Source organism: Drosophila hydei, unplaced genomic scaffold (assembly GCF_003285905.1).
Source record: "Drosophila hydei strain 15085-1641.00,03,60 unplaced genomic scaffold, DhydRS2 tig00008122-arrow-pilon, whole genome shotgun sequence".
NCBI lineage: Eukaryota > Metazoa > Arthropoda > Insecta > Diptera > Drosophilidae > Drosophila > Drosophila hydei.
Genome location: NW_022045833.1, coordinates 3476350 through 3493187, shown reverse-complemented (window position 1 = coordinate 3493187; position 16838 = coordinate 3476350). Strand labels below are relative to the sequence as shown.

Here is a 16838-nt window from a genome sequence, read left to right as displayed (position 1 = left end):
GGTATCAAACAAGCCGCCAGCCCAAGACCACCCACTGGCCAGATCAACAGCAGCAGCATCAGTGAGTGTTGCAGCAGCAGCAATCGGCATCAAAAGTGTTGCAATGAGGCATTTACAATAGCAAACGAGTTAATTACCACGACGTCGGCTCAACACATGCCTCGACCTTATAGAGGCAACTGCAACTGCAACGGTCGGCTGGCCAGCCTGCCGGCCTGCCTGCTTGCCTGCTTGGCTGTCCAACTGCTGGCAGTTGGAGACTGTGCAAGTGGGTCCAATCTGCTGCATTGATCGAGCAAACGATCTGCGATTGCGTTTGGCTTTCGCTGTTGAGTCTTGTTTTTGCGCCTGCGCGTGTTCAAATTGTCCAAAGCGTAACAATTTAATATCGATGCGACTGGCAGCCAAGCCAACTCAAGCCCAACCAAGATTCGAGCCGGGACCAGGCCAGGCCAGGCCAGATCGAGCCGGGCCAGCATCTGCATAGCCGCCGCCGCCGTCGCTGCTGTTCCAGCTTCCAACTGCAGTCGCGTCTGCCAACGGTGGCAACATGTGCCTGCCGACTGTGGCAGCCTCTGTTATTTTTTTCATCTGCTCCCCGCTTCTTCTACTTCTTCTTCTTTTTTGTATGCATGTTTTACGTTTCGCATTTTATTTAATTGATTTTTTTGCACCGCACTCGCATTGGCCATTAATTCATTTATTTATTTAGCGCTCGACATTGCCTTCAGAGCGCGGGATTGGCTGGTCGGGGGAGAGCAGGAGAGGTTCGGGTTTCTGTGAATTAATCGTGCTTAACACCATTCTTGGCATATTCTGGCAATGGCTGCAATAGAAATTCAAGTGCAAATTTAGAGCGGAAGCACTTAGCCTTAGCCTTAGCCTTAGCCTTAGCCTGAGAGGCTTAGGCAGCTGGCTGGCTGCTGGCTGCTGGCTGCTGGCTACTGCTTTCATATGGCCAAGTTGGTATCTGGTATGCATGCGTCATTATCGCGCATCGCGCATCATTAATAAAGCCATACAAATAAAAGTAAAACACCAAAGTTGGCAATGAAAACGCAACGCGCTCAAAATGAAACCGACAAAAATATGTATGGCTCCTTTTACAAAATGTTTATATGCAGGCAAAAATCGACTGCAAAAAGGCAGGCGACAGCGGGCAGCGAGCTGAGACTGTGACTGGGTTTTGGGTTCGGCTAAAACGTTTTCAAGGTCAGTTGCTTGTGTCGCCGACGCCGACGCCAAACGAACGTGATAAATGAAGTGTCTCCGCGCGAAATAGCCACAAATCAAAGGTAGGCCAGCTCCACCACCAGGTAACATACTGTTCCTCAGCTGTTTCTTCTTCTTCGTGTGCCGCTTGTTGTTGTTGTTTCTGTTGCTGGCTGTGAAGTTCAAGTTCGCCTCGCCTCGCCTTGCAAAAATATTGAATATCAGCTAAAAGCATTTCACAATAAGCGAGAAAACATGCATTCTGAGTGCTAAATTGGTAAAAACAATTCGCAATATACAGCGATATTATGAAACGCAATCAACTGCTTATCGCGGACTTAAATTGCGGGTTTTAGGTGTATATATCTAGCTATATCATTTAATCATTTGAACAAATATTACATTTTTGATTATCATTCATAAATTCTTATTTTTAAAAGCTGTTATTAGCAGTAAAACTTTTAATAAGATTTCCATAAGGTAATCATATATTTTCTGTGGCTTGTCTCTAGTGGAAAGTGCTAAAATTGTGAGGTTATCATTAAGATTATTTCTTATTATTAAAACCATAATCATTTGCAGTTAATTTAGAGATTTATACGCAAATTTATATTTTTTGGGCAGCTTTAACGCAGTTATAATAATGCTTTGTGCTATTAATAAAATTCTCAAATAAGCATTACATATATTAGTATTATTTTTACTTACAAGCTCTTTCATATCACAACTCTGTTATCAGCGATGTCATTTATTAAATAAAATATTGATCAGCATCATTACAGCTTAGCCTTTACTTACTTAACGTATTCCATGTCACAGACATTGCTGTTTATTTTAATTATTCTTTTTTGCCATTACATATGCATGACATGTTGATCCAATCCAAGTTGCTGATCGATTTCTTGAGTCCGTTCCATTCATGCGACTACAAAAGTTACATTGTCCTTTGCTATTCACTAATTAGTTGGCTTCAAGGCAAAGTTTCGCCAACTGCCCACCTCGCGCAGAACAGCAAACATATGTATGATATAACAGAAGCAAAAAATACATATATATATATAAAGAAAAAACAACAGAAACGCGCTCCAAAAAATTCCGACTTAAGTGCTTTTAATTATCCAAAAGAATTCAGTGGTATTCTGTGTTTGGTATCCTTGTTTGTCATCATCGTCATACTTGGGGCTGCGTCTTAAAATTACAGGCGCGTTTGTATGGCGGCAGCGATCTGACTCTCTTTTTTTTTCATTTTCGATTTTAGTATGCTCTGTTCTGTATACTATATAGTAGCTATTGTTGTTGTTGTTGTTATTGCTAGTGGCCCTTTGTCAGGGCTGTTTCAAAGTTTTGAGCGCATCATATGCAGGTTGCCTTACCAACGCCCATAAAAGGTGTGCAAGCAAACGCAGCGATCCCTTTTATAAGGTATTTGCGGCGCAAGTATTAAACAGGGTTGCCACATAGGCATATATGTGTGTATATATGTGTGTTTATACACTTATGTATGTCTGCATAGCTTGGCTTCTGCAAAAAGCATATTCATAACGCAATGAAAGCGAAAGTGTCAGAGAGCTGAGACTGAGACAGAGCTGCTGTCCGCTAAGGTAAAGGACAGCTTGTTCGGCTAGCAGTTAAAGAAACTCTTGGCTTGTCCTTTATATTTTATATATATTCTTGTCTTAGACCCTATAGTTTATGAATAGAACTGGAACTTTAGTTAAGTAAATACATATCTAAAAGTAAAAATATTCTATCAACGTTATGTTTTCGCGATGTTCCAACCGAAATAACTTAGTTCGCTGCAAAGTTTCAACTGCATAGCAAAAACTAAGAAACATAAAAAGCAGCAGTAAAAACTAATTTTAAGTTAAAAACAATATGAACATAAAAAACATCTGCAGTCATCTATTTCGTATATATCTAAAGTGATGAACATAAAAACTTGCATAATTGTTAAGCAAATTATGAAGTGCACTTTAAATATTATTTTTCTTTTATAGCTTTTTCTCGTGTTAGACGCAGAGAGAGAGAGAGAGAGGGATAGAGAGACAGCTAACAATAATTGGACATAAAATACTTCCTGAATATGCGTGTTAGTTAGTGCATATTATACGACTTGCGCTTGGCAGTAGCAATGCGATGTCTGCAGCGACATCAACAGGCGGCATCAGTTTTTGGCCAGAGGCCGACGGCAAAATGCGCTTCCTGGAAACTTATCTCGCGCACATACAGCGACAAACATAGAGTCACATACAGTGCGCAGCCGTTAGAAGCGAATGCGCGCATCAATGAGGCATCAGTCGCAGCGTCTGGGCGAGCCAGGCTGCTTATCGGTCGAAGCTTTCTCAGGAGAAATGCCAGGGGAGCTAGCGATGCTGGTGGCAGCATCTGACTACGGTTTTCAGGCAGCTGCCAAGATCAAGTTGATTGAAGGGCCTTTCAAAATAGAATACAAATATACGGAATTCAAGGCGCGCTCTCCCTGTCTCTCTCCCTCTCAGTCTCTTACGCTCTTTGGATTGTAGGAAGTATAAGCTGCAGCGCAGTGCAAACAATGTGAAGGGACATGCTATAAAAATATTGTTATAATGCAGAGGTTGCTCGAGACAAAAATGGTTACAAATGGTATCCTGGCAATGGGCCTTAAGACTGTGAACCCAGACACTTCATTGGCTGCAGGGCTAAAGGAGCGCGAGAGTGCGAGAGTGCGAGACTGCGAATATGACTGCAAATGCGAGTACGAGTATTGTGGCAAGTGGCAATGCTCGACGACGCCAACGACGACGGCGATGATGATGACGACGACGACGACGACGGTTAGCAGCGGGGGCAGCGGTTGATGCTGGGACTGCGGCAGTTATGCCAAGTCAGCGTGATGCGCGCAAAGTGACGAGTTTTTAATGAATTTGTTTAACTCAGGTCAGGCAGGCCTGGCAGGCCAGAGAGACAGCCAAAGTCTGGAGGCTCCAAGACTTTGGAGTCTTCAAGAGCCAAGCAGAAGCAATAGCAAGTGCCCCATGCCTGATGCCTGCTGCCTGGTGCCTGGTGCTGTGCCCGTGCCCGTGCCCGTGCGTCGTTCATATTTGAAGTGCTGGCCCAGCTAGGATGCTGTGTAGATTTGTGGATGCTAGCGCTGACGGGCCGTGACGACTACGACGACGCCTGAGCTGAGCTGAGCTGTGTGCAAGGAGTTTTTTTATCATCTTTTTTGAGCAGTTCCTGCTGCCTCTTCAGGCGCTGTTGCAGTTACGTCCAAGTCGTCATCATCAGCGACGCCAGCGTCTAGCATGAGTGGTCTGGTATCTAGCAATGCAAACAATGGCAGTTTCACTTGAGCCACACTCACGTCCAGCCAACAGCCAACAGCCAAACAGCCAGCATCCAACAGCTAACAGCTCCAGTTCCAGTTTCATTTTGAGGAGCAGTCGTTGCCGTCACTTTGTGTGTCCTTCGCCGTTCACTTTCGTTGACCACGAGGCGACGCGTTCGCCGATACATTTTCTTGTGTTTCTTTTTCTTCAGTTTTTTTTCTTCTCTTTTTCATTTGCTTTTTTCCACTGTTTGCTCCTCTTGTGTTCAACAAAATGTTCCAAATTGTTGCGCACTGCAAACATTTCAAGAATTTGCGCTTAACAAACTTCGAAAAAATGTTTTTTTCCCCCGCTCCAGTATATATGTAAGTGTGTGTGTATGTGTAAGTGTTAGTGTGTGTGTTTGTTAAGTTTTTATTTCTTTGTTTGTTGGCTGCACTGAAATTTATACGCGGGCAAAGTCTTTGGCAAAATAATTAAAACGAAACGCAGCGCCGCCAAGCTGTTCCCACAAAACAAAAGAGTTAAGCAACGAACTTGACAGAGCCCCTGAAAAAATAACAGAAAAAGCAGAAAAACTTAAACAGTTAGGCTAGTTATCGTTATAACTGACAAAGTCAAACATCATTTGTCAAATCCCGGAGCCAGAGTCAAAAATGAAAACACATGTATTTGTTTAATTCGATTAAGTCTTGTGGGGCCTGGACCTTGCTGCTGGCTAAAAAGTATAACAAGTTTTCGAGCGCCAGCTTCTTTCCCACCATATTGGCAACAGTTACAGCAATAACAAACAGCTGGCTATAAAAGGCTGCCAGCGATAAGACAGTGCAGACTATGAAGACACAGTGCCAACTGGAAAGTCGCCAACCGAGCTACGATTTATCATCAAAGCTAAGCTCGTGGAGAAAAAAGCACACACACAAAAATCTCCAGCCAAAAAAAGGCAACCCGGTTGAATTGATGCCTCGCAACGAGCTACAAAAATTAATGTTAATTAATTTGACTTAAACTGACAATTTCAACAGACGCATTACTGCGGGGCAAATAGCCAAAAAGCAACAACGAAAATAGCTAAAAATAAAAATAGCTGAAATACGTGTGTTACAAATATTGAAAGAAAAAAATAACCAACAACAAAAACAAAATCAAATCAAAGATGAAAAAAAATAAGATAAAATGTTCACGAGTTTATGTGTGGCCACAAAAAGCCAAATGTCGCTCGAATTAGAGTTATATTCCATTTGAAATTTAGATCGATAGATAATGAAAAGACAAAAAAAACAACAGCCACAATAGCAGCAGTCTCTTTTAAGGTGCCTCAGCAGACAGCTGACACTTTTGAGCTTTTGAATATATATATATATATTTATTTATTTTTTAATTTAATTTTATGCTTATTTATTGCAAATGTTATAGACATATATTCTGTTTGATCTCTAGTGCTAGTTATCTATGCATGGCCATTTGATTTCATTTGATGTGCATACACTTTAAAAGTCTATTTTATATATTATTTGCATATTTAATGCCGGCTACCTATACGAAATTAACTGTGTTAAGTTTACAATAACTGTAAAACTAAAATGTTACTGCTGGTGCTGCCACTCCGTTTGCTGGTCATAAATTATGTTTATGCTTGTCATTCGATACTGAGCAACTTTTAATTGTTTGTGCAAATTCAATTAGACAAATCGTGAGTCTAACTCCACTCACACACTGACGTTCTCTCTCTCACACACACATACACACACTGAGCAGCCTGGTCCCAAGAATGCGCCAGCTTCGTTGTTGTCGTCTTCGTTGCCCGCCTGTCCTCTGACTTTGCCTGCCTGCCACAGCCATAGCCACAGCCAGAGCCGCAGCCAGCTCTGCGTCTGAGCTACTCGAGCAGGCGACTCATTCCGTTTCCAACGCACATTCGCGCTCTGTCCTCGAGTAAAAATTCTCTAAACATGCTGTCAAGTTATGTCTACATTCCTTGATCATATTTTTTCCAACCTTTTTTCCCCCACTAGCTCGGTCGCTGTGCATGTGTGAGTGTGTTGTGAGCTGCCATTGCAGCGCGCTCTTGCTACGCTAAGAGCACCAAATACTAGTTTCTTAATGTGCCGCAGCAAATGTGCCGCGCTGAGCATAAAAATCAACAACACGAACGCTTCAAGAGCTTCAAATGGACATTAAAATGTTCATGGTCTTTGCCTGGGCTTATGCTCAGCTGAGCTGCACTCTCTCTCTCTCTCTCTCTCGATCTCGCTCTCTCTCTCTTTGTTGAAAATTCACACTTACTCATTGAGTGAGTTTTTCAGTTTGCGCTGTGTGTGCTCTTAAGAGCTGCTCTTAAGGTCGAACAAAACTCAAAAACCAAATAAAATTTTAAATATTTTTTTAAATACTTTTTTAAATTAAAAAAAAATCAATTATTTTTCAATTTTATATATTTATTTTTTTTTGCAAACTACTTCATGACCTACATTAAAATATCTATTTTTATTTGTAAGTATATTGATATATAAACAGAATTTAATTTCAACCTTCCATGTTTTACAAAGCAAAAATCACTCTAATAGATTATGATAAAAATCTTTAACGAAATGAACACTTATTATTTAAATTTTAAGTATTTCTAAATATATATTATATGTTTGAGTATACATTAAAACTACCAAAAGCCAAATGGGAAACTGCTATAAATTGTGGCCTATGGTGCTTAATTGAACTTAAAGTTTTGCTCAGACAGTTTTGCCCAATCTTGACTGAGCGACAAGCCATTCAATTTGCTCTCTCTCATTGAGAAATTTGGGAATACGTAAGAAGAACAGTTATTTTCCTTGAAAATCACTGAATATAACTATCGGAAAAAATCTAGATTAGTGTGTGATGTTTTGCCGTCGGCATAGCTATAAGATAAATAAGCTATTTATATATATATATATATATAGTGGTTTAATTTAAATGAAAAATAGGTTTTTCACCTTTAAAAATATTTAAATATATATAATAATAATATAATGATATGCATTTAAATTCGTAAAATCGGTCAGAAATTGATATAAATTTCTTAACTTTTGCTTCAACTCACATGAAGGGGTTTATTCCACCTCTAAATAAATATCATTTAGTGTTTTCCTGACTATATATACAAATGTATACACATATGTAAATATTTATAAATATTTAAATCATGGAAAAATATTACACTAATAGATGACGATAACAATCGTTAAAAATATGAGCAATTATTATTTCAATTTGACGTATATTTATATATAAAATATATATTCTAATTTCATAAAACTATATTGGAAATGGTTATAGATTGGATCAGATTTTACCGTTTGTGGCGTAGTTCAGTGGCAGAATGCTAAGATCTATTGTTTTATATACTTGCATGGCCTATAGCAGCATTTAAATGAGCAATTATACATTCAGCTTTAATTACATTTAAATATATATAATAATAATATTTAAATATTCATTGAAATTACTCAGAAAGTGATATAAATTGCTTAAAACAGATTCATTCGTATCGTAGTTCAGTTGCTTTAAGCTAGAGAGATGCACGTCAAATGGCTTATCTGCTGCGTTATATACGCGACTATTATAAGCCAGGCCTTTGGCGCGAAGGTACGTTCACATCGCTCAAATGATTCTACAAAACTCATATGTTTTATATTTGTTTCATAAAGCTGATTATGCTTAAGAAAATGCAATGTGTTGTGAAGAGCAAAGTGTTAGCCCGTGTGGAGTGCATAAAAGACAATGATACTGCCATATCGTTTCACCTCACAACAATCAACGAAATCGCGAGCTTCTATGGCATATCGAATTTATATATTTATGTAAATGCTATCAAAAACGTATTACAATTTAAAGGATATCGCATAGAGCTCTGCAAACCCTCGGCCGACCGCCACCAGCCGCAATTTTTATCATTGATAAATACGGGCAGACGAGTTGCGACCACCAATTTTACTCAGAAATGCCCTTTTCTTGGGGTAAGTTTGGGAGCTTGCGAATGTATTCAAGAAAGAATAAGATAATGTGCCCTGCCTTATGATTGTAGAATACCACCTACGTAATGGATCACATGCAGTTCGATGCCAAATTTGCACCCAGTTATTTACCGGAATATAATTTTACATACTTAGGCCAGTTCTTTGTGAACCGTGTGCATACGGCTGAGGTGCAAGTCACTGGATCAGTTTGTAATATCGGAAATGATTGTAGATGAGATACTAAATATTTAATTTTAAAATAAAATAACTACTGAAGACTGTGGGACATTGAATATATCTTATGTTATCTTGGAAATTTGGTATTCTGTGCATATGTAGTTCGACGCCAACCTTGTGGCCAGCGATTTACCGGAATACAACTTTACATACCCTGGCAAATTCTATATAAACAATGTGCGAGTGATTGAAGTGAAAATCAATGGATCAATTTGTAATATCGGAAGTGACTTCACATGAGCCAATTAAATTAAATGACAATGTATACATAAATATGTATATATATATACATATAATTTGAGATATATTTTTGTGTGATTTACTATGGCTGTCGATGAATTCTATGATTATTTTTTGTATTTACTATTGGAATCATTACAAATCAATTAGATTTCTCTAGTCACTCTAATTGCTGCGCGTATAATTTGTTTATTTGCTGTTCACATTTAGTTGCAATTGAATTGCGTGATGTGTTAGTTGGGCAATCCAATAAAAATTATAGAAATGACACAAAAGCATTTCGCCCATTTAGTCATGCTCACCTGCGTGCTTAGTGCTAGCTTTGCTAATAAGGTGAGTTCTGGACTTAATATCAAAGCCAATTTTAACGATGTCCCGTAGAGAATCACGTTCAGACAAATTCAATGCCAACTGAAAAGCAATAAATTGCACAAAGTTGAATGTTTCCTGGAGCACTTGGACGCATTTACTATAGAATTGAGGACCAATGATGTCGAGGTGCACCATTTGGTGGGCATATCTGATTTGACATTGGGAATGTCGGGCATAAGAGATGGAATGCGCTTTAAAGGCGTGCGTCTGGATCTGTGCAAACTGAATGTCACCAATAAGCCGTCTATATTAACCATTATGCAGAAGGGTCTAGCAAATTCAGAAAACAATTTACCCATGAAATGCGACTACCAGCGGGTAAGTCAAGCCAATTGTTCTTGATGCGTTACATGGACTTCAATTGAATGCTTTCAGAATACCACATACTATGTACGCCATGTAAAGTTTGATGGCAACTATATGCCAATGTTTACGCCGGAATATAATTTCACATACATTGGAAAGTTTCACGTGAACTATGTGAAAACATATGAAGTGCGTATAGCAGGCTCGCTAATTTATGACAAAAATGATCCCAATTAGAAAAATCTGATGGAAAAATATAAAGCTTAAATATACTATACAGAAAAATAAAAACTGAAATAAAAACGAGCTCCTAAATGTTGCCCAATTATTGGCAAAGTGGAAAAGTTTTTAAAAATGAAATAATTAAAAAAATAAAAGTTGAGTTTGATATAAATATATAGATCGTTCATATTTCGCAGTCAGTCTGCAGTTTTTTTAGTAAACAATAAAATGTCTCAAAGCCTATATCTATTCGGTATATGCATCGCTGGACTGTTGACCTTAAGCCTAGCTCAAAAGGTATTTCAAGTGATACGAAATATAAGACATTTTCTAAGATATTCATAAACATTTTCATAAGCGCGTCACGTTTACCGAATTGAAATGCGAAGCAAAAACCAATCTAATATCAAAAATGTCCTGCTTTATGGAAAATTCTACGGAGTTTTCGATGGAAGTAACAGTGGGCAACAAGGACCTTAACAATTTGATTGGGTTCTTGGAATTGGATCTCTATAACTATCAGGCTAAGGGCACGAAAATATCTGGAGGTCGCTTGGATATATGCAAGATGGTGACAACTCGCTTGCGACCCTCACTATTGAGCTTTCTCTATGAGGGCATACAACAGACCGAGAACAATTTGCCACGCAAATGTCCCTTCAAGAGGGTGAGTCAGACGATAGGTTAACCTGCACTAGAAATCGAAATGATCATTAATTGCTTGCAGAATGCTAAATATATACTGCGACACTTCAAGTTCGATCCAAATAGCTTGCCCATGTTCCTGCCTGAATATAATTTTACAATAACTGCCAAGTTCTTTGGAGCCAACGCAAATCTCTTTGATCTACACGCCGTTGGCTCGTTTTGCCAAATCGGTAATAATGCTTGCCTGTGCAAAAAAGCGAATTAAAATAACATTCGATTAACATTTTTTTTCTTTAATTAATGTTATGCATGAATAAAGTTTTTGAACGCAGCAAAAAAATCATTAAAAAGATGATAGAACTTATCTTGATGGTACGTGAGGTTAGCTCATGAAGTTATACCCATTGCCATCGTTAGTTGCAATATAACTACCCAATATCACGGTGCGTTCACAATTTAAGAAATGTGGCTGAAACGAAAATTATTTTTGATTATTTACAACTGGCTGGTAGTGCCTAGCTTGGCCGGAAAGGTGGCTATAACGACTATATAGTGATATATATTTTACATAATACGTATTCATTCCCTCAAGCAACTCCTCTTTACGAGCGTAGAGTGTCCAGCGAAGAGTATGAACATTGTTAACCTCAGGTGCATTCTGGAGGATAGTAGCACACTGTCGTTGAGAGGAAGTATCAAAAATGTTGATCTGTATAATGTCGTAGGGGTATCGGAAATAAAGCTTGATTCATTTGTGACCAATAAGCGCGTAAGTTTTCCAAGCTTTCGCCTGGAAATATGCAAGCTGGCGAGCAAAGTGAAGCGACCAACTCTGTTAGCTTTCCTCTACAATGGCTTACAGAATACGAATAACAATTTTCCCCGACAATGTCCCTTCAGGCGGGTGAGTCACATGTCGTTTGGCGGAACAGGTGTTTAAGTTGTCTCTTCTTTACATGCAGAACATCACCTACGAGTTGGATCACCTTAAATTCGATCCAAATCTATTTCCGTCCTATATCAATGAATACAATTTCACATATACTGGCAAGTTCTTCGAGAATAAGCTATTGCTCTTCAGCTTGCGCGTTGAGGGCGGATTCTGTAACATCAATCATGATTGCACGGGAGCCAACAGTTCGAGTACATAAATGTGCATGTTTCAAACACTGAGAGCAAATAAATGTAGCTGAGTTACGTTGCAAAGAGCGCGCACGAGTTTCACTCAAACAGAAGACACAACCGGCATGGCAGAGAGTGTGAGCAAAAGAGAGGAAGAGAGCGTGTGTGTGTGTGTGTGTGTTTGAGTTTGTGAGTCGATGCCGGGTTTGAGCTGCTGGTCCGGTCTTTAACTAAGCCCAGCGAGAGCTCTCCAGTCGACAGTCTGCCATCCACACTCGAACGAAGCGGTACGCATGCGCGCACTAAACGCAACTTTCCGATATATATGACTGAGAAATATATATCCAAAACTGTTCAAATAAAAAGTGTTGTGAGCCAAGAGCTAAGTGAGTGCATTCAGTCAGAAACCAAGACAAGCTTTATATATAGAGATATATATATATATAGGCGTTCTAGCTATATAGTTATATGAAAGACAGCAACGCAAACGTGAATACGGCAAATATCAGGCTAAAGCAGAAATAAAAGAGAAAAAAAATAAAAAGCATAAAAATTCCAGAGATCGTTCGGTGTGCGGCATACAACGTGAATGTTGCGGACGGTCAAGCGAACAAAAACCCTTAAAAAAATAAGAAAAAAATAAAATCAAGCAAAGGTGCGAGACAAGAAATTAAATTGATAAACCTTAAAGCAAACGACGAACAACAACAACAAGAACAACGAAAGCCTTGACCGTGCCTAGTCGCCGAGCCTTGGCAGGACTTGGTGTTGCCCAGCGACTGGGACTTGGACTTGGACTTGGACTTGTCGCGCTGCTGTTGGCAATTATCAAGCGCAGTGCATCAGGCTGGGAATGCCAAAACGACTGTAGACAAGTCCACTTCTCTGTGTGTGTAAGTGTGTGTGTGTGTTACGCGCGCGCGCGCACGTGTGTGTGTGGTAAATAGCTCAAAGCCACGAAATTGCTTTTATCGCCGCGCCAAAATCGCCAATTGCGCAAAAATTGAAAGAAAAAATATATATATAATAAAACAAACAAAGGCAAAAAACTGTTAAACTAGCTGACCAGCCAACAGCTTTCGGGCCCTTAGTCAGTCTACAATAACAACAACAAGAGCAGCGCATCGCGTGGAGCCAGCGATAAACTCCAAAAAGAGCGAGGAAATTGCTAAAATATTACCCGAAAGGCATATTCGCTATGTGCATACATGTGCAACAACAGCCCACAGATACAACAACAGCAAACAGCGACTGCACTGCAAAATGTATAATAAAAAATTACAACAAGTGATCGTGCAGAAAATAGATCGATAAACCGACCCAAAAAACAAAAAAAAAAGTAATAATAAAAAAAGGCAACAGAATTGAAGCAGCATAAAATAAATAAAAGCGGCGTTGGGCACGTTTTTCCTACGTTCATTCTGTGCTTTTTCCACATTTTTTTTGCGCGCTTTTGCTGTTTCAATTTCAATTGTGGAAATCGCAGAAAAATCGGCAAAACGTATTAAGCGAACCGGTCGAGACAACGGGGCGATAGAACTTAGCTGGACTAGCACAAGGACTAGCCCAGCCTAGCAATATTTATTAAACAAAGCCAGAAATTAATTTCACGACTTTTCTGTGCCTGCATTTGAGCTGAGTCCAAGCGTGCGTTGCACGCCCTCAACGACAACAACAAACACAACAAGAACAACAACCAGCGCCGGCTTCTTTATGCGCAGCTTGAACTGGCACTCAGCTTGAGCCATAGCCAGAGAGAGAAAGAGAGAGAGTGAGTGAGAGAGCAAAATGTACGACATCAAGCGCCTGGAAGCCGGACAACAGCAGCTACAACAAATACAGCAACAACAACAACAGCAACAGCAACAACAGCCTATTGGACATACACTAAACGAAAGGTTGAGCGGCTCGGCGCCGCTACAGCTTACCTGCAGCGTTATAACGCCCACGCCGCTTGCCCTCACATCGAAGTGCAGCTCCAGCAGCCCCATTGAAGCCACACACATGACACTGTTGACGCTGCGCCGTCGTCGGGCGTTCCAGCGTCGCGCCTGCCTGCTCAGCATATTGGCCGCCTTTGTCTTTGGCATGGCATTGGGCGTCATCGTGCCCATGCTTGGGCTGCCTGATTACTTTGCCAGCAGCAGCAGCAGCAACAGCGATGGAAGCGCTGAGTTGGCGACTGCTGCGCTGCTGCCGCCCAGCGAACAGCCGTTAAGCAGCAGCTATGAGCGACCGCCATTGCCCTACAGCGTCTCTTTTGTGAAAGAGGAGGCCGAGCAGCTGGAGCTGAGCGCCGAGCAGGTCTTTCGCAATGCCTTCCATCTGGAGCAGGATAAGAATGCGCCCGATTCGATGATAGTCAAGAAACTGGACACAAACGACGGCAGCATCAAGGAGTTCCATGTCCAGCGCACATCCAATGGACGCTATCGCAAGGGACCCGAGCGACGTCTCACAAAAACCGTGCAACCGGAACGCAGCAAATCGCTGGCCAAGCCGCAGCAACAAGCGCTGCGAAAGGCGGGCGAAAATGAGCTGCAAACGGCGGGCATCATTGATGCGGATATCTATTGGGGTGACCTAGTGGAGCAGGCATTGCCGCAAGGCTTTGCCGCCGATGATCAGCACAGCTGGGAGCGCTACGTCGCCAAGCAAGGTCAAGTGGTGCGACTGGAGCATGGCTGCGGACGCATGCAGAATCGTCTTGTGGTCTTCGCCGATGGGACACGCGCCTGTGCACGCTATCGCCAGAATACGGATCAAATTCAGGGCGAAATCTTTAGCTACTATTTGGGACAACTGCTGAACATAACCAACCTGGCGCCAAGTGCAGCGACAGTCATTGACACAACGACAACGAGTTGGTCGACGGCATTGGGCGACATAACCCAGGCGCAATGGAAGGAGCATCGGCCTGTGGTATTAACGCGTTGGCTGGCCGATTTGGAGCCAGCCGGTATACCGCAACCGTTTCAGCCGCTGGAGCGGCATCTCAACAAATACGATGTCTGGAATATAACGCAGCAAATGCAGCGGGATGCTGGTACGGTCATGTCGCGGGGATTACTCAAACGGCTGGAGGTGGCTGCTGCCAGCGGCCAAACGGTTGATCATCAATCAAGCATGCTTGAGGAGTCATCCGCTACAGCATCCTCGACAGCATCGTCCTCAGCATCGTCGCCATCGTCCTCGTCGTCGGCGCTGCTGCAGCGACTAATTGAATTGGCACAATGGTCCGATTTAATCGTCTTCGATTACCTGATCGCGAACCTCGATCGTGTCGTTAATAACTTGTACAACTTTCAATGGAATGCCGACATTATGGCTGCGCCAGCTCACAATCTGGCGCGACAGAGCGAGACGCAGCTGCTCGTATTCTTGGACAACGAATCGGGCCTGCTGCATGGCTATCGTTTGCTCAAAAAGTATGAGGCCTATCACAGTCTGCTATTGGACAATCTGTGCATCTTTCGTCGTCCCACCATCCAGGCGTTGCAGCGCTTGCGTGCCGAGGGCGCGGGTCGCCAACTGCGCGAACTGTTTGAGCGTACAACCAGCCCGAATGTGCGTGATGTGTTGCCCTCTTTGCCGGATAAATCAATCAAGATTCTGGCAGAGCGCATCGATCGCGTGCTGGCCCAGGTTCACAAGTGCGGCGACAGCAACAAGAGCAGCTAATGAAACGAAACGATAACAACTACTCTACATATAGATATAAAGATATATATATATATCTCTGACTGATAAGCTGTAAATATCGTTAACTGAAAGAAAAGTAAAAAAATGTTCGACTTGTTAAACATAGATGATTAAACTTAGTTTCGAATTAAGTTAATCAAATGCCAAATGTTCACAACTGGCCCGCACAATTTAGTCAAGAAACTGAAAGGGAGGAAAGAGCTTAACAATTCCAATAAATAATTAATAGTTAGAGTGAGGGGCGTGGCCAAGTACGAGTATTAGCAGGACATCAGATCAATAGCCGATCAATATCTAAAGCGAGTATTAAGCATTAAAATATCTTGTCTTTAAGCATCCTTTTTTTACCTACTTAACTACTTTTCACATTTATCGTATTTAGTTCTAGTTTTAAGATACTTTTTTGTGATATTTTGTTTAAGCATTAGTGAAAGCTAATTGTAATCTATAGGTAGATATCATTTTTGTATAATTTATTTGCCATTTTCCTTAAGCGAAACAAATAAAAACACACAAACAGAAGAAATCAAATCGAATTGCTTTGCGATACAGATACAGATAGAGCTGCAGATGCAGATGCAGATGGAGATGCAGATGCATGCTGCTGATATTTGTTGCACGTTGCATATGTAGGTATGAGCACGCCTGCGCCAGCGAGAACTTACATAGTCATGACAATAAATTGTCATTGATCTTTTTTGCAGGTGAAGAAGATGCCAAGAGATGAGCAACAGCAGCAGCTGCGACTGCGGCTGCGACTGGGATTGCTTCTAGTGCTCCATGGTTAACTACTCCCATGGCTGTCTCGTCTCTGCGCTGCATTTGTCAACTTGCCAGCAGAGCGCGGAGTAACTTGCCACAAAATGCTGCAGCCTCTCTGCCTCTGCCTGTCTCTCTCTCTCTGCTTTCAGCCACTCGAGTGGCATGGTTGTCACGCAGGCCGCAGACACTGCCTCCAACTCCAGCTTCAGTTCGGCCTCGGCTTGCTTTTCATAATATCTTCATAAGCATTTGAAGTGTCCCCCTCTCTCGCACTCTTTCACTCTCTCTTACTGTCTCCCTCTCTCTCCCTTACGATGTTGCTATCTCTGTCTCTGTGTGAGTTTGAAATTCAAGTGCAGCGACGAAGCCAGAAGAAAGATGAAGCTGAGCCGGAATGAGGCAAAGCGCAGTTCAAGATACTTTCGTCACACACACATACACACACAGAGACGCGCATATACATGTGTGTGAGCCCTGCCTCTGCACAGATAGCAGCCAGCAGACCCTGGTGCCAGGCCTCAGGTCCAGGCCATCTCTGGCGGCTGTCTCTGCGTCTGCTTTAAGATTTAAGATCGCTGCTCATTAAGTGCGTCCGCGTGTCTCAACGACAAGATGCTGAGAATGAGAATCTTTTGCGCGCTCTCGCTATCGCTCTCTCGCTCTCTCTCTCTCTCTCTATGTCACTCTCTGGCTATATCTCTCTCACTCTGGC

At 41.6% G+C, this 16838-nt stretch overlaps 2 protein-coding genes across 2 annotated transcripts; both read left to right on the top strand.

Annotated features, from left to right (window-relative positions):
• Nucleotides 1–8062: 8062 nt before the first annotated feature.
• LOC111597711 lies at nucleotides 8063–8904 on the top strand. Its single transcript, XM_023312551.2, has 3 exons — nucleotides 8063–8144; nucleotides 8207–8515; nucleotides 8584–8904. The coding sequence occupies exons 1-3, from the start codon at nucleotides 8076–8078 to the stop codon at nucleotides 8749–8751; spliced, it is 546 nt and encodes a 181-aa protein (XP_023168319.2). The 5' UTR covers nucleotides 8063–8075; the 3' UTR covers nucleotides 8752–8904.
• A 3033-nt stretch (nucleotides 8905–11937) lies between these two features.
• LOC111597652 (extracellular serine/threonine protein kinase four-jointed) lies at nucleotides 11938–15349 on the top strand. The gene has a single exon (XM_023312472.2). It carries the CDS (start codon nucleotides 13451–13453, stop codon nucleotides 15341–15343), a length of 1893 nt encoding a protein of 630 aa, XP_023168240.2. The 5' UTR covers nucleotides 11938–13450; the 3' UTR covers nucleotides 15344–15349.
• Nucleotides 15350–16838: the final 1489 nt, after the last annotated feature.

What these genes read in the sequence shown, in the direction of transcription:
- LOC111597711 (XM_023312551.2), top strand. Translation starts at nt 8,076, where the DNA reads ATGCACGTCAAATGGCTTATCTGCTGCGTTATATACGCGACTATTATA. An exon ending in GCCAGGCCTTTGGCGCGAAG is followed by an intron (nt 8,145 to 8,206) that starts GTACGTTCACAT and finishes TGTTTCATAAAG; the next exon opens with CTGATTATGCTTAAGAAAAT. An exon ending in AGAAATGCCCTTTTCTTGGG is followed by an intron (nt 8,516 to 8,583) that starts GTAAGTTTGGGA and finishes TTATGATTGTAG; the next exon opens with AATACCACCTACGTAATGGA.
- LOC111597652 (XM_023312472.2), top strand. Translation starts at nt 13,451, where the DNA reads ATGTACGACATCAAGCGCCTGGAAGCCGGACAACAGCAGCTACAACAA.